Genomic DNA, 23765 nt, shown 5'->3' with positions numbered 1-23765 from the left:
CAGTTCTTTAGATACTTTGCTCTTTTGGTGAATGACCCATATCTCTGAAATTAGCAGCATTTTACTGTTGCTTTAAAGTAGTCACAATTCCTGAGCTAGCCTGGCTATCACGCCTGTTACAAAAAATAAATTGGGGTTTAATTCCAGTAGTTAGACCACCTGAGTCAGAATATGTAGTGCAGCTATTTACCTAATTACTGAAGATAGGCTTAAAGAGCTTTAAGACACTTTTCCTGGATATGTTAGGGTCAGAATTAGGAAAACACTTAAAATTACTTAATTTTGTTTTTAAAACAACTAATGCAGATCCAAGCTGTTAAAATTAGCATAAAATAGAAAATAAGAAAGTGAAACAGTTAAAGCGGTTACACACAAAGGAACTTAAGAACAGCTAGTAAAGAAATTAAGTTTTCAGGTAAATCTGTTGTTGAATGGCCCTAAACTCTCTTAAACCAACAGCAGTTTAAGAAGGTTGTCTCCATAGTGCTGGAGATGGCCCTTTAGAAGGCTCACTCTACAGGGTCGTGATGCTCCTCCTCTAGGACAAGGAGGAATGGACACTGAACAGATTCAGAAAGACTGTGTATATATCTTCCATGTTTACTCTGAAGGTCATAAACTGTTTGTCCCTTATGTTGCTGGCCTAATGAGAAGTGACGTTTGAGTTGCAAAGGTTGCCCAAAGGAGGCAGCCATGCCTTCAGTTGCTAATAGTACCTTGTGCTTAGTACATAACTTTGTGGATAGTACAGTAAGAGCAGCAGGTACTAACCTAGCTCCCTATTGCCTTGTCTGCCTGCATTTCATAGACTTGTCAAGGATGCCAAGTTGAATTTCATTAATGCTCAGTTTCATGGTTCAGCACTTCTTGTACTTGTTAAAGCTGTCTCAGTATGGACCTCTAGTTACCCAATAATTAGAAATGTTAAACTAGAAATGCTAGGGTACCCCAGTATTTTAGTCAAATAGGTTAACTCTGTTCTGTATAACCTCAAGATACAGTGCCTTATGGGGTGCATATGTTCTTACAGTGGCAATGCTGTATATTAATCTTAAAATTACAATGTCAGTAGTGCTTATTCACAGTACATGTAAAGTGTAGCTTTATTTATTGTAAAAGATGAACTTTAAAAGGTAGAAAAAGAGGGTGAAACTAATGCTTGTTAGAATCAAGTTTGAAATTTCTCAGTGTACATATTTGACAGTGCAGTAATGGCCATGCCAAACGTTTCAGCATGGTCATCAGACAAAGAAGTAGAGATTCTGGCAAGAACCAGCATGGCTTTTGTAACTGATAGAATAATCCCCAGCCTAAGAGTGGTAATCCTCAAGAGAGTCAGGGTACCGAGGTCCTCCTTTATGAGGACAGCTGACTTATCCCTGAGGCTTTGCTGAACTGTCCCAGTCTAGAGGCAGCCAAAAGTCATTTGTCCCTCCACTTCCCTGGCTGGCTGGTAATAACTTTGGACAAGTGGATTGGGACAATAATATCCAGAAGCTAGCTAGTTCCCTACCTGACCCTATCAGCCCATTGTTTGATCTTCCCACATATCTTACCCCTTCAGAAGACTGCAGCAAGGAAAGAGGTGATACATTTTTTGAAAAAAATCCCATTCAGAAAGTACTGCCTAATCAGTAAGAATGGGGTTATTAAGCAGGATTCCTTTTAATTTCACAGGAAATTAAAGGATATCAGGCCAGTACTTGGTCTGCTCAGCCATTTCTTCCCAAAAGAGTCCCTTTTGTGGTCACAGTACAGTCCGTAATTTTCTGTCATATGAAGAATGGATATGGTGACGTGACCTCCAGGAGGTCTGTTGCTACATCAGGATTGCTAAGAAGTTAAGGAGGTGTATTTATTATTTATTTTGCTGTTTGTTAACCGGGAATGTCCGAGTGAGCCTTAGCCCATTTTCAGTGGATGTTGGGGGGGTGGGGAGCCCCATTCAGAAATTCAGGCAAGCAGAGGAGAATAGTTATTACATGAAGGTTAAAATACATAGCAAATATGCAGTTAGTATAATTAAATAACAGAGAAACATTTGACATACACTGCAACAATAAGTGGGTCATAAGGGTGTGAGGAAGATACTAATGTCAATCTGTGGTGAACATAATTATTGCAAGTAGCATACAGGGTAAGGCGAAAAATTAAAGCTAGAAAAGAAGAGGATAGTATATATGCTGGAAAGAGAGGACCAGGGTAAAATGGAGAAAAGAGAGAACAGGGTTAGGGAGATGGAAGAGAGTAAGTTTGTGCTTTGGCATGTGCAGATCCATGAGTTTAGTAGGTTTTCTTTTAAGGTTTTTTTGAAGCTGAGTGTCAAGAGTTGTAATATTTAGTGGAAGTCTGTTCCAAGCTATGGCAACTGAGTAACTATACAAGTGCTGGCCCATAGTTCTTTTTGGCTTAGTGATTTCTAAGAGTAACTGGTTAGAGCTGAGAAGAAAGCAGTTGGGGGTGTAATGGGATGGATATAAGGGAGAAGATGGCAGTGCAGGAAGAAGATTTGTTAAGGTGGAGTAAATAAGGAGTTGGGGAGTAGTAGGTGGTGAGGAAATTCTAGCCATTTTAAAGTTTGTAAAGAAAAGCAGTAGTGAGAGTTGAAAGTTTGATTTGCAGTGAACCTGGCAACTATGAGTGGGAGCCAGTCACATACAGTTTTGAACACTTTCATTTCACTTCACTTCAGTCCTCTGGATATTCACTAATGTTTGTCTAAGTGAACTAAGGATTGCAAGATGCTAAGCTATTTTCATATTTCGACTTGTGGCTAATAGCCACCCTAATGATTAATGTTCTTGTATCAGCAAGAGGCCTTTTAAACACTGTTTTAGTCTCAGGAAATTGCATTGAACTCTGCGATTTCTCAAATGGGGCTCTCACAAATACTCAAATTTACCGAATGCAAGATGGACACTCCGTTCTTTAGGGTATTTCTTCCACTCGACAGGATCCTCCCTCTTCAGAACACTGTAAGCTAGCTTATTCAAGCTTATTCAGTTCCTGTCTTGGTTTGTCTCAAGGCCTTTGTCTTGATAGCAGTCACAGTTTACATGGTTCTCAGTACCAGAAAGTTCTTTGTGGACTGTGAAGTTAGAATGGTGTCAGCACATGGATCCCATGGCTCTTCATGTCAGACAGATATCTTAAACTGTAAGATCCACTTGATTTGGTGGATGAGATTTATTTATCTAGCTCTGGGTAGACCATTTTGAGCCCCTACCTCAGTTATGGCTGCCACTGAAAATGCCTTTGCCAGTCGGGTGAATGGGGCATTATCAAGAGGAGATGACCAAGATGTAAAGGCCACAAACAGGGGCAGTTAATATATTAGCGTTCTGAAAATAGTGGTAATTTTTCTCATTTTGCAGGCATTTCAGGACACACTTCCCCAAGGTGCAGTTGGCATCTAAAATGACAACATGACAATTTCTTCTTCTGTCATGTTTGAGAAATATAGTTATTGCTTTGTAATCCACATTTGTCAATACCCAGGTTACTGATTTTATTATCCAAATGTTGATGACATGAAGTAGGGCATATGCTTGAGTCCCAAACAAGTTTAACAAAGTCCAAGACAGTCCCTCTAACCCATAGAACCAGGCTATATTTTATGTTAGAAACTTGTCTCCCTTCAGTTCAGTCAAGCTTTTAAAGTATATTTGAAGCATGTGCTTTAGAAAACTCTTTTTATGGCACTTTCATCCAACAGAAGAATATCTGAATTGCAGGTCATTTGCTTTTGCTTCGTCTTCCACGAAGACAGAGAAGCATTGTGAAAAATCCACCTCTTTTGCTCTAAATAGTTGCCAAAATTAGTATAAGCTAGTCCAGTAATCTACCTGTTTTTGTCATAAATTACTGTAATAAAGAACACGTGCTTCATTTTGTGGACACTCACAGGCAGTTCTTTGCCAGAACCAAATCTATCAGAAAGGATTTTCAGTTATTTCATTTTTCAGACAAAAAAACTGAGCTCCATAGTTCATAGTTTCTAAGATTGCATTCCTAGCACACCAAGCCTTTACCAGCTTAGTAATGAGCACACTCAGCAAGATCAATATTTGTCTCACAAGCCTTTTTTAAAATTGCCTTTGTGTAATGATATTTAATGAGCTACTACATGGGGTTTTCAGAACAGTTTTGCAAGATTCTACAACCTGCATGTGATCTCAAGATTTAGGTTTTCCTTCTTGGTGACAGTCAGCAGGGGTATGTTGTCATGAGAAGACCATCCAGGAAGATAAATCTGGACTCATTTCTAGTGGTTGATTACAACAGACCTTCTCATCTGTAATATAAAGTGTCAATACTTACTGTAATAGTAGATCTGGTTGAGCAGGTCCATCCCAACCAACCACTGAGGACAAAGAGCAACAGGAGTTTGTTTGGGAACATCTCAGATGCTGAGTTGTTTATTGCTTTCTGCTCCCTTACCCATAATGCCCTGCCAGCAAGTTTGCTGTCTAGATCAGTTAGTCCCTGGTAAAGCAGAGCAGCAACAAACTCCTCCAGGTTGTTTTTGGAGTGAAAGAGTGAAAACATTGCATATGTTCTTAAACTGGACTTCCACATCCAGGTGCGACATTATGGATAAATACATAACTTTAATTTAATTTACATTCTGCTGTGCTCTACAGTTCTGTATGACCCAATAAAGTAAAAGTGTGCTACGCCATATTGTAGTAAGCATTTGTCTGTTTAAGAAATAAAAATTGTTCTGCTTTGTTACTTTATGGTGTAGTAAGGTAGATTAGATTTAGTAGGTTCATAGGTTTTAACTAAGCATGTGGCCAAAGGAGACCATTGAGAGAAGCTCAGTAACGTCATCCAGTATTGTGGGAGACTTAAGGTGTCCTGCATTGGGTAACCTTTTGTCATGTATCTGTGATAACAATTTGTGACACCCGCCCAGTCATGCAGACTGCTTTAAAAGTAGCTAGGGAAGTACTATGTAAAAGCAGCCTCTTCCAGAAATGGGATATGTATTGGATTAGGTGTTTGTCATATGATTTGATAGTATTGATACAGTATTATAGAAATGGTGTTTGCTTTACCACTGGATTTGTTTATGTGGACTTAGCTCAGAGAGTGCTGGATTGTTCATTGCAGGAACAGAGCAAAAGGCTAAGCTGAAGTCATTCCTTATGACTCTATGACACTGAGTAAAGTGACAGAGCTTTCACTCTGGCAGGGTTGCTAATTTTGCTGAGACCAGAGTTCTTTTTGTAATGAAACTTTGGAAGTCTCTGAAGCTGATTTAGGTACTTAGCCTGATACATGCTAACAGGTGCATTTTATTCAATGGTGCTCCTAATAATGGATGAATAAGGTGGAACTATTATTTTTTAATATATTTGTTTAATATTTGTTTACCGGGAAAGTCTGACTTGGAGCAAAGCCAATTTTCATTGGAGGCCCAGGGAGAAATGCTCCAGACGCATGTCATTGTGATGTGGAAGGAAACTGGAGCACCCAGAGGAAACCCACACAAATGCAGGGAGGACATGCAGACTCCACACAGAAGGCACTCCAGCCAAGAATCGAACCAGAGAACCTCTTGCTGTGAGACAACAATGCTACCGCTGCACCACTGAACCATCCAATTATCTCTTTGGACCTTAAGGAGATACCACAAAGAGTAAATTGTGCAAGGTACACAGAAGTGCTGGTTAAAGTCCTTGATGACTGTGTCACATGTAAGTGGAGTGTTATTTGTATGACAAGCAGTAGTGATGCTAGGTTTACCAAAAGAAGCAACTACATGTCTTGCTGTCAGTGTAAGCCCATGATTAATACATCAAGTATTTGTTTGATCCACCCCTTGCTGGAATATTAGAGTATCAAATGTGATTTGATAAGTAACCCTGGTATGCAGTCATCAACTAACGTGGTTAGCCACAGTTCCCTTTATACTGGCTTTTATGTTGCAGAAGTATATACCAAAGAATAGTGGACCCAGGACAGAGCCATATGAGATAACACCGGTGATGTTTTTCTGTGTAGACCAAATTCCCTGACCTTAGCACTATGGGCTGTCTCAGACAGCCAGTTACCAAGCCAATGTTGTGTTGGGAGTGTTTGTTAGTAGTTCCAGCATGGGTGAAAGTGTCTGAGGCCTTGGCAAGGACCAAGTAAACATTGTAGACTATATTTCCCTCATCCATGGCCTTCAGTAAACCTTTCAAAGAACTCAGCCAGGTTAAGCAGGCATGAGTTGTCTTTTACAAAGCCAAACTTGTGTCTGTCTTTGAATATAAACTCCCCCTATTTCATTGTTTATTAGTTCAGCTGTAATACATTCCATAGTCTTGTAAACAATACTAGTAACACTAATAGGCCTGTAATCTCCATGGTTATGCAAGGGCACCACATCTTCCATTCTCTACATCTTGGGCACAAAATGAGTGACGAGACTGAGTTTGAAGGGTTGATGGAGGGATTTTTCTAGGTGGGACTTTATACTTCTCACCAGACACCCAGGAATATTGCAGGACACAAGGAGGCAGTGCTTTAAATTTTTGAAGGTGCTCTGTGGACTTGATCCAAATTGATCTCAGGAGGAATGGTGTGGAAGGAATGGAGGGAATAGAGGAGAGGGTAGGTGGAGTGAAGTTAGAAGAGAATTTGTCTGCAAGAGTATTAGCAATGTTCTGGAGGTCAAATAAGGAGGTACCATCAGAGGGAAGTTTAGCAGAGATTTGTAGTTTACTTCTGAACTTCCTAATATAGCCAAAGAAGGCCTTATATTTGTCTTCTCAGTTAGTTACAGTCTTAAGTTAATAGACAGTCTTATATTTCCTAATGGTAAGTTGGAGAGCCTTACCAGGTTTAAATCCCTTTATAATGATGAATTAGACATTGTTTACTGATGGCTAGGAGCTTTTTCTTTGTAATATATAGATGTGAAGTTGTTCAATCTCGCTGTTCATTCTTCACTGATGGGTTTGGAGCCGATCCTTGGCTCCGACATGGCCATTTAGCAAAGCTCAAAGATTACCAGTAGCTCGAGACCAGGCCCCTTATCCCAAGATGCACTGCTGGAGTTACCTCCGATCTAGTTTGCCGTGGCACTGATCTCTTGGTTTCCAGCTCTGCTCAAGACTTATTCAATGAATTAGCAAGTTTTTCTTGAAATTTTCTTATATATTCATATTTAGACTGTTGCTTAGTGTTTCCATTATCCATATTTTACTATCTTTTTTGGCTTTGTTATTTTTTGTGGCCGTTCTTTGCTAGTGTTGGCTTTGGCCTTTAGTAGTATAGTTTGAGGAGTTTTTGTAGTTGGGTATTAGCTAAATTTACAGTTAGTTTCTTGTTTATATATATATATATATATATATATATATATATATATATATATATATATACTTATTACCTTTTGGGCATTGTTTAATATTGTGTGTACCTTTTTCTAAAATAGTTGCTTAGTTATACTGTTTACAGTGGTGTTCGAATTTGCTATTGCTTAATATTATGTCGGAGGATAAAGACAGACATCCAAAGTCTGGTTTCAAAAAATGTCTAGACTGCGGACAGAAGATGTCTGTCACAGACGGACACGTTCATTGTGTTTATTGTCTGGGTGAGGTGCACCTTCAGGAGTCCTGCAGTATCTGCCACTCCTTTTCCTCTAGGGTGCTTGCTGAGAGGAAGAGAAAGCTCATAGATCGGGGTCTTCTTAAGCATGCCTTTGTGGAAGCTTTGACTGACCAGGATGGAGCCAGCAAGTCATCAAAGTCCTTCAAATCCTCCTCAGACTCCAAGTCAAAAATGTTTAAGAAAGTGGAACTTGCTGTGACTTCGGCTCCACAGTCTTCAGAGCTGACAGTCTTTTCCTTTCGGACCCGGGACACTGCCTTGAAACCGGTCTCTGAATCCCGTTTTCCATTACTCCAGTCGGCACCATCAGTGCATTCCTCCAGGTCCTCTGTTAGTGTTTCGGATTCGGACATGGACCGACTGGTACAGAAGCTCTTAAAGGCACCAGGCTTAGCTAAATTGCTGTCGGTTCCAACCCAGGCATCGTAACTGAAGACTACTACCCAGGAATTGACTGCTCTTCCTCCGAGCCATATTGGTTTTTCAGAGCCGGAAGAGGCCGACCTGATGGTTGTAGAACCCTTGAAGCCGACACCTGTTAGTGTCATTGGCTCCATCCACTCGGACGTCCTCGGCGCTGACTGGGGACTCTAGGAGCTGACACTCTCCGGTCGGGTCCAAGGAGGATAGTCGCACTGACCTGTCAGTGCTGACTCTTCCTCTTGGGGCCCCAGCAGGGATGAGCTCAACACCTGCCTCAGGCTCTGAGCCCATGGCATCGATGCAGGAGGGGATCACAGTTCCTTTGGGTCCGTCGACTCCTTCTCATCGGAGCCATGACGCCTTCGAAGCCATGAGCCGAGTATTGTCTCTTAAGACTTCCTCATCACCAGGTCTGGCCTCTTCTTCCCCTAAAATGCCTGTGTCTGCTTCTGCTTCCATCGGCCACCCCAAGCATAGAGACCCAGAGCCTCAGGTAGCCCCACTGGGCGCCCCCTGCTCTTCTGAGACTTCCACAGAGGCTCCCACTGAGGAAGTTCCCAAAAAGAGAGTATGTAAGAGTAGGCACTTGGACTCCCCACAGGAGTCATTGACATCTGACACTGACTTGGATGAGTCAGAAGGGTCTCCTCGATCTCCCTCTGAGGACATCTCCTTTGCAGAGATCCTTGAGATCCTTAGGTAGAGGAGTGATTGGCAGTCCAAAAACCCTTCTGAGGATGAGTCAGTTCTCCTGAAGGCTTTTGGGTCTCAACCTTTCACCTCCTGGGTGTCTCCACCCTATGATGAGTTTATGCAACTGGTCTCTCGTAGGGCATGGGAGTCTCGAGTCCATGGGGCCTGTCCCTCGGATGCTGAATAAGTTTATCTCTGCCCCATTGGATAAAACCTTCTTGTCTAAAGGAGTCCCTGTTGATGCCATGGTGCTGGCGGCAGTCACCAAGAAGGAATTGTCTGAAACTTCCGCGTCTATCCTTCCTCCTAACAGAGATTCTAGGATCATGGATAGCTATGGGAAATGCATGTTCAGTTCAGTGACTTTCACTCTTCGATCACTGAACTATCTGACCCATTTCACCAGACTGCAAAGAGATCTCTTTAAGGAGTTGGGAGATGCTCTTCAGGGTGCTGTAGCTGCAGGTGTCTCTGACAAAGTTTCTGCCCAGCTTGCTACCCTTAATTCCATCGTGAACTCGTCTGTGCGTCTCATATATGCAGGAGATGGTTCGAGTAGGGCTGCAGGATCAGGAATTGCTCTTCATAGGCATGCCTGGATGCACCTCTGTTCCTTCGCAGAGCCCTTCAAATCTTCATTCGTAAATACCCTGTTTGAGCCAAAGGTAAAAGAAACCTTGACCAGGTGTGAACAGGAGGGAAAGACTCTGCCAAAGGAGTCTGTTTTTCTACCCCTAATCGGCCTTACCCCAAAGGCCAAAGGGGAGGAAAGATATGGTTCCATAAAGCCCAAGGAGCCTTTCAGGACACACGTGGAGAACCCTCCTCCATGGGCAGAGGAGGAGGTAATAATGGAAGACGCCATCCTCGTGGCAGAGGGGGTCCACAACACCAGGGTGACAGAGATCATTTCTCTGGTCAGCCCTACCAGCGCTCCTGAGAGGAGGCCCAACTGTCCTGCTCTGGAGGCGGTCGGGTGTCACTTATCTTTGTGCACAGAAGCCTGGCTAAATATTACAAATGACAGATGGGTACAAAGCATAATTTCCAGAGGGTATTTCATACTGTTCTCCACCTTTTCCTGTCAAGAGAATCCCGGATGTTCCACCCAGTTACAGGGAACAAGCAACCACAGAAGTCCGCAAGTTGCTAGAAAATAGAGTCATCCAGCCAGTCCCAGCAGACCAAACAGGATTCGGAACTTACTCAAGATTCTTTTTGGTTCCAAAGAAAACAGGGGACTTGGAGACCCATTTTGGACCTCAGCAGACTGAACCAATTTGTAAAAAAAGAGAAGTTTCGGATGGTCACGCTTCAGTCCATACTTCCCTTTTTAGGGAAGGACAATTGGATGTGCTCAATCGATCTCAAGGATGCGTACTACCACATAAAAATGGCCAGGCCATCCAAAGATCATCTGCCTTTCCAGCTGGGAGCCAGTCACTACCAGTTTCGAGCCCTGCCCTTTGGTCTCACTACAGCCCCCAGGGTGTTTAGCAAATGTATGGCAGTGGTCACAGCTCACCTGAGGCGTCTAGGATTCCAGGTGTTTCCTTACCTAGACAATTGGCTCCTTACCTCCACCACCAAGCATCAACTGATTCAGGCAACAGAATTCACTCTGACACTCTGCAGCCACTTAGGCATTACCGTCAACTTCAAAAAAAGTCTGCCTTGTTGCCATCGCAGCTTATCGTCTTTATAGGAGCAGAGTTAGACACTTCAACCACCACTCTATGTCTCCCACTCAAAAGGGTATCAATTCTTCACCAAAAAATCACTTCATTGGTGTCAAAGAACAGAGCTCCAGCCACAGAGGTCCTGAAAGTACTAGGTTTGATGGCGGCAGCAATATTAGCCATTCCATTGGCGAGGATGCATATGCGGATTTTTCAATGGTTCCTTTTCACTCAATGGTCTTACCAGGAATTGCAAATGAACCATATGATTCTGACTGCAAACTCTTGCAAGAGGGATCTTCTGTGATGGTTGACATCTCTACATGTCACAATAAGAACGTCCCTTTGTACCCCCCCCCCTCCAGTAGCCACTGTGACCACGGACTCCTCCCTGATAGGGTGGGGGGGGGGCATTTTCAAGGAAAGACTGCCCAAGGCCCATGAAGTGATCAAGAGTCACATTTGCATATCAGTGTTCTAGAAATGAGAGTGGTACTTCTGGCGTTGCAGTACTTTCACATGTCAGTGGTCTGGTATTTGAACAAACAGGGCGGGACTAAATCTTACCCCCTTTGCCGAGAAGCCCTCAGCGTTTGGCAGTGGGCTGTGTCATCCCAGCGCTTTCTGTTGGCAACGCACATCCAGGGGAGATCCAACGTGATAACGGACAAGTTGAGCAGGGCGATTTTGTTGCCACACGAGTGGTCACTCAAACAGGAAATTGTGGACAGGATTTTCCGCAAATGGGGTCAGCCTTGCTGAGATCTTTTTGCCAGCCACATCAACACCAAATGCAGAAGCTACTTTGCCCTGATACCCCCTCCGGAAGAACCCCAGAGGGATGCACTTGTACACGATTGGCCCCCAGGTCTCCTCTATGCATTCCCCCCAATTCCGCTGATATCCAGATTTTTACAGAAAGCAAAGTCGCTGAGAAGAACTGTCATTCTTATAGTCCCTCATTGGCCTCGGCAGATTTGGTTTCCATTTCTTTACCATCATCTCTTGGAGGATCCATGGATCCTGGACCCAATTCCAGACCTTCTGACACAACCATCAGGGGACCTCCATCCTTCCATGCAGTCACTGAAGCTAACCGCTTGGCTGCTCCAGTTCCCCGTATAATCTTTCATATGACACAAGTCAAATTTTGTTGGCCTCCCACAAACCTTCCCACCAGAAAATTGTATCGTAGTAAGTGGAAGAGATTTTCCATTTGGCTTCTAACAAGAACCTTGATCCTTACAAAGCTCCATTGTCATCCATACTAGAATTCTTGACTGAGATTTTTCACGAAGGAGCGGCAGCTGCTACCGTTAGGGTCCAGTTAGCAGCTGTATCTAATTTTCATCTAGGTGTTGATGGACTAAATATTATGCAACACCAGGTATCCAAGGCCTTCCTCAAAGGTACCTTTCACATGAGGCCTCCAGTGAAGACTCCTTATTCTCCCTGGAGCTTGAATTTCAAGCTATCCCATATTATTCTTCCTCCCTTTGAACCAGCATCATCTAGTGAGCTCAGGTTTCTGTCTTGGAAAACTATTTTTCTAGTGGCCATTACTTCTGCCTGCAGAGTGTCAGAGCTTCAGGCATTATCTATCAAGCCCCCCTTATAATTTTTCATCTTTTTTGCCTAAAGTATGTTCTGAGACAAACATCAATCAAGTTATTGAGTTGCCTGTTTTTTTTTTCCCGAACCATACCAACAAATTAGAATACATGCTGCACAAACTTTGTTCACAGACAGCTTAGATATTATCTGGACAGAACAAAAGACTTCAGAAAGTCAGACCAACTTTTTGTTTCATTCTCTGAAGCCAGAAAAGGTAGACCAGTGGCTAAAAACTACCCTTTCTAAGTGGCTTTCAGATTGTATCACCTACTCTTACTCATCTGATAATAGGTCTTTGTTGCATAAAGTGAAGGCACATTCAGCCAGAGCAGTCTCTACTTAGGCCTTTCAAGCCAAGTTACCCCTTGATAATATCTGTGCAGCAGCCACTTGGTCTAAGCCTCACACTTTTATCACTCATTACAAAGTGGACAAGGCCTCCAGGGACAGACCTTCCTTTGGGTCTACGATCCTGAAGAATGTACTCCCATGAGCCACACAGGATTTAGGGTGCTAAGGATGCTACCCATCAGTGAAGAATCAACGGCGAGATTGAATAACTTCACATAAAGAAGTTATGTACTTACCATAACATTCCATGTGAGTTGTTACATCTCGCCTTCATTCTCACGTCCCTCCCTCCTTCCCTCCCCCACCTGGCTGACAGTTGACCTGGAGGCTGACTTCATCCTGGTTATTCAATGTTCTTCCTGTCTGGGAAGATTAGTCCTCTTTCTAGGGTATGGTACTCGCAGCAAATAAGATCTGAGGTAATTCCAGCAGTGCATCTTGGGATAAGGGTCTTGGTCTCGAGCTACTGGTAATCTTTGAGCTTTGCTAAACGGCCGTGTCGGACCAGAGGATCAGCTCCGAACCCATCAATGAAGAATGAAGTCGAGATGAAACAACTCACATGGAACATTATGGTGAGTACATAACTTCTTTTTTCTTGATTTTATTTTACATTTGCGTATCAGGAAAGTCCGCCTGGGCATCAGAAGCACGGGGAGAAAAGCTCCACATAGTAAGAAATGCACACAATGCAATAAAAGTTTGTTGACAAGGTAATAAAATTTGATTACGTAACAGCACGAATACTTTCACAACAGTAAGAAAAATACATACATTAACAATGTTGTGCTAATGATATAAAATTAGATAATTATGCAAGGCTTAGTTTACTAGTCAGGATAGGAGGATATAATACAGTGGTTAGAAGTAGGTCAAATTGACTTTGCAGTAACATTTGGGTGCAAGAATACCACTGTGATGATTAGAGTTCGGACAGCGTCAGAGAGTGAAATACTACACTAGGGTTTACTACAATGGGTGTTTACAGATAACTGAGAATAGCATAGTTTTCAAAGTGTATTTACAGCATGGGGTAGTGCTACCATACAGGTTTAGTTCTAAACTTGCCATTATGCTTACACTGAATTGATAAAGATGCCTGGAGGCATCTATCCAAAAGGGAGAAAAATTCAGAGCAGTAGGTAGCAGCCTCAGTTACAAAGTTTGCTGGGTGGGGAGCTATACCACTTGTGATTATCAACAAGACTGGTAAATAGTTAATACTTGATTATGGAGTAATCCCCAAGTCTAGAAGACTTGTTAGGAGCAGCAAAGCAGGTTTTCATAGAGAAGATCACAATGAAATGGTCATATTTAACTAGGGAGGGGGATAACAAGCAGGGTGGCATAACTAGGAAAAAAGTTTGTGAGTACAAGTTAAAGAAGATTAATACGTCTGGTTCATAGGTAGGTACTAAGCTATCTGCCCGAATTTACAAGCCAAGCCGGAATGTGTTGGCTTTTGCCTGCCCCTTAGATTAGTTCCCTGTGCTTCTGTCCAGCAGAGCCATTGAAGTGATCCCTGGGGTAAACTTTCTGTTTCCCATCCACTCATCAAGTTTCTCTGGAAGAGGGTTAGCGAGGAGCTCTGCTTAATGTAGATTGGAATCTTATTCCAGAACATGGGAAGCCCCTGAGACAGGAATCTATCCCTCCAGCACGTCGTATTTATTGCATGTCCATCAATTCTGGGTTGGACACGGCCTTGTATGTCAGGCAGAGATCACCTCTGAGTAGGCGGTATGCAACCGAGTACAGCTGGAGTTTCTTCAGTCGAGCTGTATAGGGCATCTGCTTAAGGCCAGTGATCCTCTTGGTGATGAACTTCTGTGGTCTTTCCAGTTGTTGCAGATGTCTTGTAAGGTACATCCCAAATGGGGCATTGTACTCTATGATGGGTCTGATGAGTGATGCGTAGAGGGGCCCAATGACCTCTTTCGATCTGAATGCAAACCCTTTTGTGATTAGGTGGGCCACATAGAAGGATTTTCTAACCACTTCGGCAATGTGATTATCAAAGGAGAGGTTACGATCTACTTGGGTCCCCAGATCCCTTATTACGTATTCCGTATGTAGGGGGCTATCACCTATGTGGTAGTTTGTGGGTACTTTGTTTTTTCCAAAGGGGATGACTATGCACTTTTTGGCATTTAGCTTGAGGCCATGGTTTTGACACCAGGTATCTGTCTCAGTGAGACCCTTTTGGAGGATGTCTGTGTCAGCTGGAGAGTCAATTATAGCCCCTAGTTTGCAGTCATCTGTGAAATTTTGTCAGCCATAGTTCTCCTGTGCTTGCCTGTACCTCCAAGAAGTATATGCCAAACAGGAGGAGTCCTAGGACTGAGCCCTGGGGAACGCCACTTGTAACCGGTTTAGAGTCGGACCTAGCTCCTGCAACTCTTACCATGTGGGTTCTGTCCATGAGCCAGTTGGCAACCCATCTCGTGATGTAGGGGTTTATGTTCAGGCTGGTGAGCTTGTCTATAATACCTGAGTGGGGAATGGTGTTGAAGGCCTTTGCGAGGTATAGGTAGGCTGTGTGGACCACATTTCCCTCATCTATAGCCTTGGTAACTGTCTCAAAGAAGTCCAGCAGGTTTAGGAGGCATGATCTGCCCTTAACAAAGCCGAACTGGGTAGGGTCCAGTGTTTGGAGGTTTCCAATGTCTCTGTTAAGGAGATCCATGATGATGTGCTCCATAGCCTTGCAGACCAAGCTACTCAGGCTTATAGGGTGATAGTTCCCGGGGTCCATTGTGGCTCCACCTTTGTGGAGCGGAATAACTGTTGCTGTGCGCCACTCTGTGGGCACGTAGCCTGTGGAGAGGCTGAGTTTAAACAGTGTGTTTAGGTGAGGGGTTAGTTCATCTTTAAGCTCATGTAGGATACAGCCTGGGACACCATCCAGTCCCATTGATGCTGTGTTTTTGGCTTTGGAGAGGGCTGTTTTAACCTGAGTGTCTGTGATTTCAGGGGCACTACATTCTTCTGGTATAGTTATGGTTTTGGAGGTGAGAGGGGGGTGAAGTTTGCACTGAACCTGTCTGCCAGGATGTTTGCTATATCAGTCGGTTCAGTGAATTTTGTGCCATTCTGCAGTAACTCCCAGCAGATCTGAGAATTGCCACTTAGACTCTTGACATAGCTAAAGAATATCTTTGGAGTCCATGGCAATTTTTCTTTCAAAGCTAGTCTTGGATGATTTTATGAGGGAATGTAGTTTCTTGCTGATACTGATCAGGAATGTCTTCCCTTCTTGGGATTTTACTCTTTCCTGTACTAGTTTCCTCCTATTGTATAGCTTGTTTATGGCAGGTGTCCACCAGACTGGTATCCTTTTCTTGGAGGTGTGAGTCTTGGTTTTGTTTGGGGTAGCACAATCCATGCATTCTTGTAGGTGCCCGTAGAGTGCATTAGTAAAGGATTTTGCACCTCGGACAGCGTTATCCTTTAGCATGGGGGCTTTGAAACTTCCCACCTTGGTTTTAAGTAATGTGAAGTTTGCTTTTGAAAAGTTTTTCACGGTGGTTTCTTTGACCGGGGATGGTGTTGGAATGTGGATATCCAGAGTGATTAGTTTATGGTCAGATCTAACCAGCGAGGGGTTGACCTCCGTTTGGAACACCAGTCACCCATGTTGGTGATGCCCAGGTCCAATATGTTACCTCTGGTGGGGGTGTTGACCAGTTGATCCAGGGCGTTTGAGTTTATAAATTCTAGGAAATGTTGGGCAAGGGAGTTCGTATCTGAGTAGTTTTCCCAGTTAATGTTTGGGTAATTGAAATCGCCCAATGTCAGGGTGTTTGGTAGGATCTTTGTTTCCCAGTGTTTCCAGGAATGTGGAGTGGGGGTCCTGGGACTTGGTGGGTGATCTGTAGCAAGCTATAATTTGAATAGCAGTTTTGCCCATTGTTAGTTGCACATGGATGATCTCTGAAGCATCGTGCTGTGCCACTAACCTGGTGGTGTGGGTATTCTTGATGAATATGGATACTCCCCTGCCTTTTGTATTTTGGTCTGGGTTTTGTGGCCGAAATGTATGGCATGAGTTGTAGCCTGGTAGTGCTGGGGTGCTCTCTGGAGCCTTAAACCAGGTTTCTGTTACTGTACGTATATAGATTTTCTCCATACTGAGGAGTGCCTCGAGTGCGTGTATTTTGAGGTTTAGACTTCTGGCATTGAGCAGCATTACCCTCAGTTTTTTGTTACTTGTGCTATTTGCGGCAGTGGGTTTGACTTTTGAGCCTTGCCTAAAAAAGGCACTTTGGGGGTGGCAAGAGCCTTGGCCAGTATTCAAAAGTCTAAGGGTGACAGGTGCAAGCCGTCTCTAGCAAAGCAGCGTGGCTTGTTGAGCATGTCATCCCAGGCTGACAGACACTGGATCTCCTTTGAATGACACCAGAAGCTTAGACAATTGTTGAAATTGATATTTTTTTCTCTATACCATGGTATCATTCTTGGTGAGGGCAGGATGCTACTCAGGGTCAGGGTCATACCGGCCTGGGCTACGTGAGGAGGTGGCAGTTTGGTTAAGTGTAATAATATTTAAAACGTCCAGAAATCTGAGCATATTTACTGTTGACAGTAAATATTTTTGTTTGTGTGGATATTTGAAGTCACCCATAAAAATGGTATTTAGTTTGACTGTTAACTTTTCTAAGTGGTTAAGGTATTGTGCATGCACTGAAGGGGTCATGGATGAAGCTCTGTAATTGGTCATTATATGATTATTTTATTGAGGGATAACTAGGATTTCATCCAGTTATAGATATGCATTCTGTGAAATCTATTGAGAGACAATGGATTAAAAATACTGATACTTCATCAGAGTTGCTTGTGGATCTGAATGCCTGGCAAACATTGTAGCCCACAATGCAGGGAGTGCTATCACTGTAGTGAAACTAGGCTTCTGTAATTAAACAAATGCTAATGACTTTGAGATTAATGAAGACTTCAGTTTCAAAAGTTTTGTTGTTTTGACTTGGTATTCAAAAGTGCTACCTTAATATCACCCAGCAATTTGCCAAGTTGGGACGTCTGTCAGGTGAACTCTGCCTAAACAAGGAGTTGTGGGGGGTAGCACAAGTCTTGGATCAGTATGGAAAAACCAAGGTATGAAAGATACCATTCCTATCAAAGCATGTGGGTCTATTCACTGTTTCATCTCATCCAGACACACACAGGATCTCCATACAATGATACTAATATACCAGCCAGTTATTGAAACCAATTATTTTATCCTTGAAATAAGGCATTATTCTTAGTGACTATAGCATGCTACTCAGTACCAGCATGTTGCTGTCTTTGAAGGCATGAGCAGAAATCTCAGCAATGTCTATCGTCATCTTCTCCATGATGGAGTGCCTAGTATCATTCTCTCCACATAGACAGCTACAATGCTGTAACTGTATCTGGCGTGGTTCAGGGACCTAAGAGCCTTAGTGACATCCCCAGTCTTTGCCCCAGAGAGACAGCTGTCACTCTGTCCTATGCAGCTTGTTAAATGTTGTGCCTCTGTCTTACTTTGGAGTCACCAGTGACCAAGACATTTCTGGGTATGTTGTATGCTTATGAGACCTTAAAGCTATAGGCTTGCAGTACAGGTGACTCCAAGTATTAGCAGATGTGGATGCTTTCTTAACAAGCCCAGTATTTGTGTTTTATGAATCTCAACCCACAGTTATTTTTAATCTTTATTTTATTCCATAGCTGTGCAAAACCCTCTTGATCATTTGAGTTTGCTGTTTCCTTTGTGATATGTAAAGCTTGATTATGCATGTGTTGAGTGCTTTTTGATTGGGCAACTGGTATGTAAAAAAAGTAGATTGATTCCTCTGTGCTTTTGTTCTGGCTGCTATTTCCCTTACATTAAACATTTTATTTAGGTGTTTTATTTTTACTTATTGCTGCATTTTGTAATTTATTGTAGGATGCTCCTGCAGGCAGTATTTTTCAGAAGTTAACTGGATATAATCTTGTAAAATTTGGAAACCTGATTTCTGCTATCATTGAAAAATCCTGGCCAAAAGACAGCCATGGAAATTTTGTGAATTCATGCGAAGATGTGCTACCTCATTTGCTGGAGTGGCCTGATACCCAAAATATATTCCATCTTCAAGGTACGTGTCACCCTTTTTTCTGTTTAAAGAAATCTATGTGCAAGAAAAGAATGAGAAGTGTCTACTAATTGCAAGGTCCTTTCACAGTTAATGTTCCTGGTAATGTGATTTTTGGAAACACTGGATGCAATAGTAGAAACGAAAACTTTGGGCAGTAGGTTATATCAAATAAATAGGTACCTTACTCAAGGAAATTTGAGTACATTTCCTGTTTTATTTATTTATTTATTTTGCTCAAAATGCCTTGCTTTGTAGCCCTTTTGAGTTTTTTGTCTTTACTTCTGTTATTAGAATGTGTAAGTGAAAGAGAAACGGAAAAATGTAGGTTCACTGACGTGACTCAGCATGGAAGTGGATGACATGATGGTAATGAGGAGCCTGGATATCCTATGTATCCAGGAGATTAAATGGAAGGACAATGCAGCAAAGCCGCTTGGCTTGGTATCCAGAGTCTACTACTCCGGAGCAGGACAGACTAGAAATGGTGTGGGAATTATGGTGAGGGAGAAGTTCAGAAGCCAGTTAGGGATGTCATCAGAATTAGTGGTGGACCCAATGCAAACAGACTGCAGTGTAAGGATAGGGCACTGTTCAAAATCTCAGCCCTTACAGGACCAAATAGCTAAAGCAGAACAATAGGAATTGGTGTAGATAACTGATTATCAGAATGCACATTATCAGGCTAGACAGAGCAGGATATGAGGATTGCTTGGCTCCTCAGGTGTGGGACAACAGGAATAAAGAAGAAGCTATTTTAGACTTCTGTCTGGCAAATTGGTTGGTGGTGATCAACACATGGCTCAACAAGAGAGAGTATACAAAATTGGCTAATATGCAACTCTGGTAAAATTCTTCCTAGTAATGAAAGGACACTGGGCTAGAATCACAATTGCAAAGCCATCCCCAGTGAAACAGCCCGCAGCATAAAGCACCGGTTGCCATAATCAGCCACAAGCAGTAGTCATAGAAGGCCCTAAGGTCAACACAGGCTAGGCTGAAAACCTGGAAGTTGACTGTTGAGAAAGCACAGGAGTTCAAAGAATTACTCCGGGTTCTAGCACCTCTGGAAGAAGAGGAAATAGGTGACGTTGAAGAAGAAGAATGGCAACAACTTAAAACAGCATGTGTGAGGACTATAGAACAGCCAAGACAGGTATGGAAGTAAGGAATATAAGGAAAGCTGATGATGGAATGCAGAAATCCACAAAGCCATTAACTTATGAATACTGCCCTCTCCTTACATTGGAGTCTGATTACCATGAGTCTGTCACTAATTCTGATGACATCCCTCACTGTCTGTCACCACAATTCCAACACCATTTTAAGTCTGTCCTCCTCCTGAGTAGCAGATTCTGAATCCCAAGGCAAGTGCTTTTGCTGCACTGTCATTCGGTCTCATTTCCTGGATACATAGGATGTCCAGCATCTCCACCATCATGTCATCCACTTCCAAGCTGTGTCCTGTCAAGAAACCTACATTGAAGGTAGCATTTCTTAGTTCATGTTTGGCAGGTTGATTGGTTTTACATTCATCTTTCAACCAACAAAGCTATCCCAGGTAATCCAAGCTGGGCCTCTGGGCTTTATGGCGGGCACACAGTGGCCAGCAGGGGCACATACTCCCCTTCTCACCATTAGCATGGGTCCCTGGTGTCGGTCAGAGTAGGCCAAATCCTCAGTCCACTTATCACCTGAAAATATCCATACTCATTTAGCAACATTAGTTGACATGATCAAATCACCTAGAGATATTTTACACCACTGAATGGCTAGCCTAAGCACAGAGTGCAGTGTGTGAATCCTGAGGATACTGCACATCACACTTGATGCCCACAGCAGTTGGTCTGTATCACTGTTCCCCTATAGAGCACCATTCAATCTGTGCTGCTGTACACAACTCTATTCTTGAGTGAGTTTGAAGTAGAAACACTCAGCATGTTTTGGGAGGTGGGAGGAACCCCACAGAGACACGGGGAAAACATGCAAGCTCATTTCAGGCATTGGCTGGAGGTCACGACTGAACCTCATACCTTGGCTTGGGAGACCTTGAACATTATGCCAACTGCCAAAGAGAACATCCACAAGTGTGGGCAGTGTAGAGGTACCAAACTACTGTCACACTGCATGAAAGTTCTGGAGATGGTGATTGATACACAAAAATGCAGAGTAGTAGTAAGATGTGAGATAAGCAGTTTGGATTCAGATCAGATGCAACACAATTGACCTGAAGTTTGCAATAAGACAGATAGTTGAGAAGAAGCTAGAGATGAGGAAAGAGTCCAACTGGGCATGCATAGATTGGAGAAAGCATATAACAACATCCCAAGAAAGATGATTTGGCAGCGTTGCAGTGGTTTGAAGTCCCAGAAGCATTGGCAGAAATTAGTGCAGGCTATCTACAAGGACCCAATGACTCAAGTACAACAGTGTTCAGGGGTCAGAGGTCACTTTGTTTCAGAGATCAATCTCTGATTATCTCGATTACAGCCACACTGACAAAGCATGAAATATTTTTCTTTGTACTATATTTCTGGGATTGTGCCAAGTACACAAGCCTTAGTCGTGTCACCTTATAGTATCCATGCAGGATTAGTAGCTCTAGACCACCTTAATCCTTGAGTAAAATTAACTCTAACCAGCTCACCCTTGGGGTTTTTCCATCCTATATAAATTCTTTCAATCTTCTCTGTAACGTCTCCCATAATTTACTTTCGAGTTGATAAAAATTAGTTTGCCCTACATACAAGATCGAAGGAACAGACTTTATTGTAAATATTTTATGATGTATATCCAAACTCTTCATCTTTAATCTTTATATCTTCCTGCTTTTCTTTAACTTTATTTCTTCCAAGGTTTCCCATGCCACTTTCTGCATGTTTCTCATGAACCATGTCCCCAAATACTTCATCTTATTAATGAACCTACAGTCTTACTCTTATTTATGTTGCCAGATCCTGCATATATATAGAATTCTAAATAAGGTTTCAGAGTCCCCTTCTGGCTGTATGATATATAAATCACATCATCTGCAAAATGCAGAATTTGTTTTGTTCTACTCCCCCGCCATACCCTTAAATTTTATAGTCCTTGATATGCTTGTTCAAACATTCTAAATGTACTGCCGATAGTAATGAGGAAAGTGGGCATCTAGTAAGACTATTGTGAAAGCCCCCCCAGTATTCACCCTAGCTGTAAGTCAAATATAAATATCTTTCATCAGCTTGATTAATCTTTGAAGGGAATCCAAACTTTTCCATGTCATCCCAAAGATAATTCCAGTGTACCCTGTCAGATGCGTTCTCAGCATCCAAGCTTACAGAGCAGAGCATTTCCCCGTCCTTTCAATGTGCTCTTGAATCATTGTAGTTTTATTTAAATTATCAAACATCTGTGTTCCATGTGCAAACCAACAGTGATCCAAGTGTGTCAGAGTTATTACTACTCTTTTCCGTGTCCTTGAAACTTGCCTCCCCCCCTTAAGATTTTATTGAAAAAGGTCTGCCACAACTTCACTATTTCCTGGCCTTCTGCTTTACAGACCTCAGTTGGAAGCCCACCCTCTCCTGGAGTCTTTCCTGTCACCGGTTTCTTAATTTGTTCTTTTATCCTGTTCAAAGTTGTACAGGCCATCAGACTCTGAGCCTCCTGCTCGTACATTTTTGGGAGCTGCAGCCCTTCTATAAAAATGCTTCATTTGATCTAATGTTATTGCCCTTCATCTGTTCCCAATGGAGCACCTTATAAATACCTGAAAAAAAATTTTGAAATAATTACAATGTCATTTTCCATTTTAATTGCCATCAGTATTTTTTGCAGTCATCCTTTTTACTTTTAAGTTTTCTTAGGTTTTTGTGCCAGCACTTCTTGTGGTTTAGAGCTGTTCTCCAAAATTGTCTAAAGGGTAGCTTTTTTTCTTCATTGATCCTTTGCTTACTTTTTTCTTAGTTTTGCTTCCTCATCTTACTGTTCAATGCTCCCTTTTCTCACCTTATTAGTCATTCTGCTACTATCCTTGATGCCCATATTCTCCTCTTAAGTTCTCGCATTCTCCTGCACCCTTTATATGCCAGATTACTGCTACACATGCTGAGAATATTACCTGTCCTTCCACTCTTTGCTGTGGCTGTCCTATTCCCTTCTTGTTCTTCTATTCTTCTTAGATCCATCACTTTTTCCATCTTATAATATATTGTTTTTAGTCATACAGATATCTTGTTTAAGCAACTGCTGTGGTTTAATAAGCAGTTACATGTAGCACCTTGGTAATTTTTCTATCCTTTTTGTCCTTCCCATCTGCTTGCTGTAATAACTTACTACCATTATTTGCAAAGCATATAAGGTAGATTGCATTCCTGTCCTCGAGACCTATATCATGCCCTTCTGTTTTGCTGTGAGACAGAGTTGTTAAGCTGTTATTTGGAGTGCATAATAGTGAACAGTTATGTATTACTAACACTGCTGAATAGATCCTTTGTTTCAGTTTAAAGATAGCACTTCATCTTTACTATGTTTTGGTCCATATCGTACATTCAGACCTGCTTGAAACTGAGAGGGGAGGACTATTTGTCAGAGACTATTATATCTAGATACCCTGCAACCCACAAACTGAACTTTCTGAACTTCAAATCACCCTAAGCAAGACAGATGGCTATGACAGGTCATTTTGCATGTCAGAGGACCACAAACAGTTTCTGTATGTGCTTAATGAACATCCCTTGAATAAATACTTTAACTGGTAATTCACGTCCTTATGAATTACTTGGAGCACTTACACCACATAGATCGGTTATGAACAAAGATTTCTGTCACCCTTATATAAATGGCTAGCTAGCTCTCTAGCGGGTCAAAAATCTTCTCGACCTCGTTCTCACTAATGCTAATATTGTACCTACTTGCACTGCCTCTGTAGTATTCTCATCTCTGTGCAAATGTAATTGCAAATCCATAACCTTCTTCAAGGATCAAAATACACCACAGCAAACACCTCCAAATTCAAGGACTTTAAAAAGACAAACCTGTTAAAATTATATGATGAGCTTTCAAAATTAAACTGTAAGGTTTCCAGCCCGGAGTAACTTCAGCTGTCTCTTATTTGTATAAATTTCACTTCCATAAAGCAACTTGTATTAACTGAGCATGCTCGGTCAGAACAAAATATATTGGAAAATGTAACTATAAAACCCTTTTGAGGAATAATAGCGTTAATAAGTTCTGTAATAAAAGAAAAAGCTAATTAAGACCTATAATAAATAAAATGTGCCCAAATGAAGGACTCTTGAAA

The 23765-nt window shown here is 42.2% G+C and overlaps 1 protein-coding gene across 1 annotated transcript in view; it reads left to right on the top strand.

Annotated features, from left to right (window-relative positions):
- The window catches only part of RNF213 (ring finger protein 213), a gene marked incomplete in the record, with an annotated part of 2890576 nt that overhangs the window by 1001414 nt on the left and 1865397 nt on the right, over positions 1-23765 (top strand). The window contains 1 exon segment of the mRNA XM_044069632.1: positions 18295-18484. Within this exon segment, the coding sequence (XP_043925567.1) occupies positions 18295-18484 (190 nt within the window).

The sequence above is a fragment of the Protopterus annectens genome, chromosome 4.part0 (genome assembly GCF_019279795.1).
Source record: "Protopterus annectens isolate FY-2018-M chromosome 4.part0, PAN1.0, whole genome shotgun sequence".
In the NCBI taxonomy this organism is placed as follows: domain Eukaryota; kingdom Metazoa; phylum Chordata; order Ceratodontiformes; family Protopteridae; genus Protopterus; species Protopterus annectens.
The sequence above is the reverse complement of the archived record's forward strand: the minus strand, read 5'-3'. Positions and strand labels throughout refer to the sequence as shown.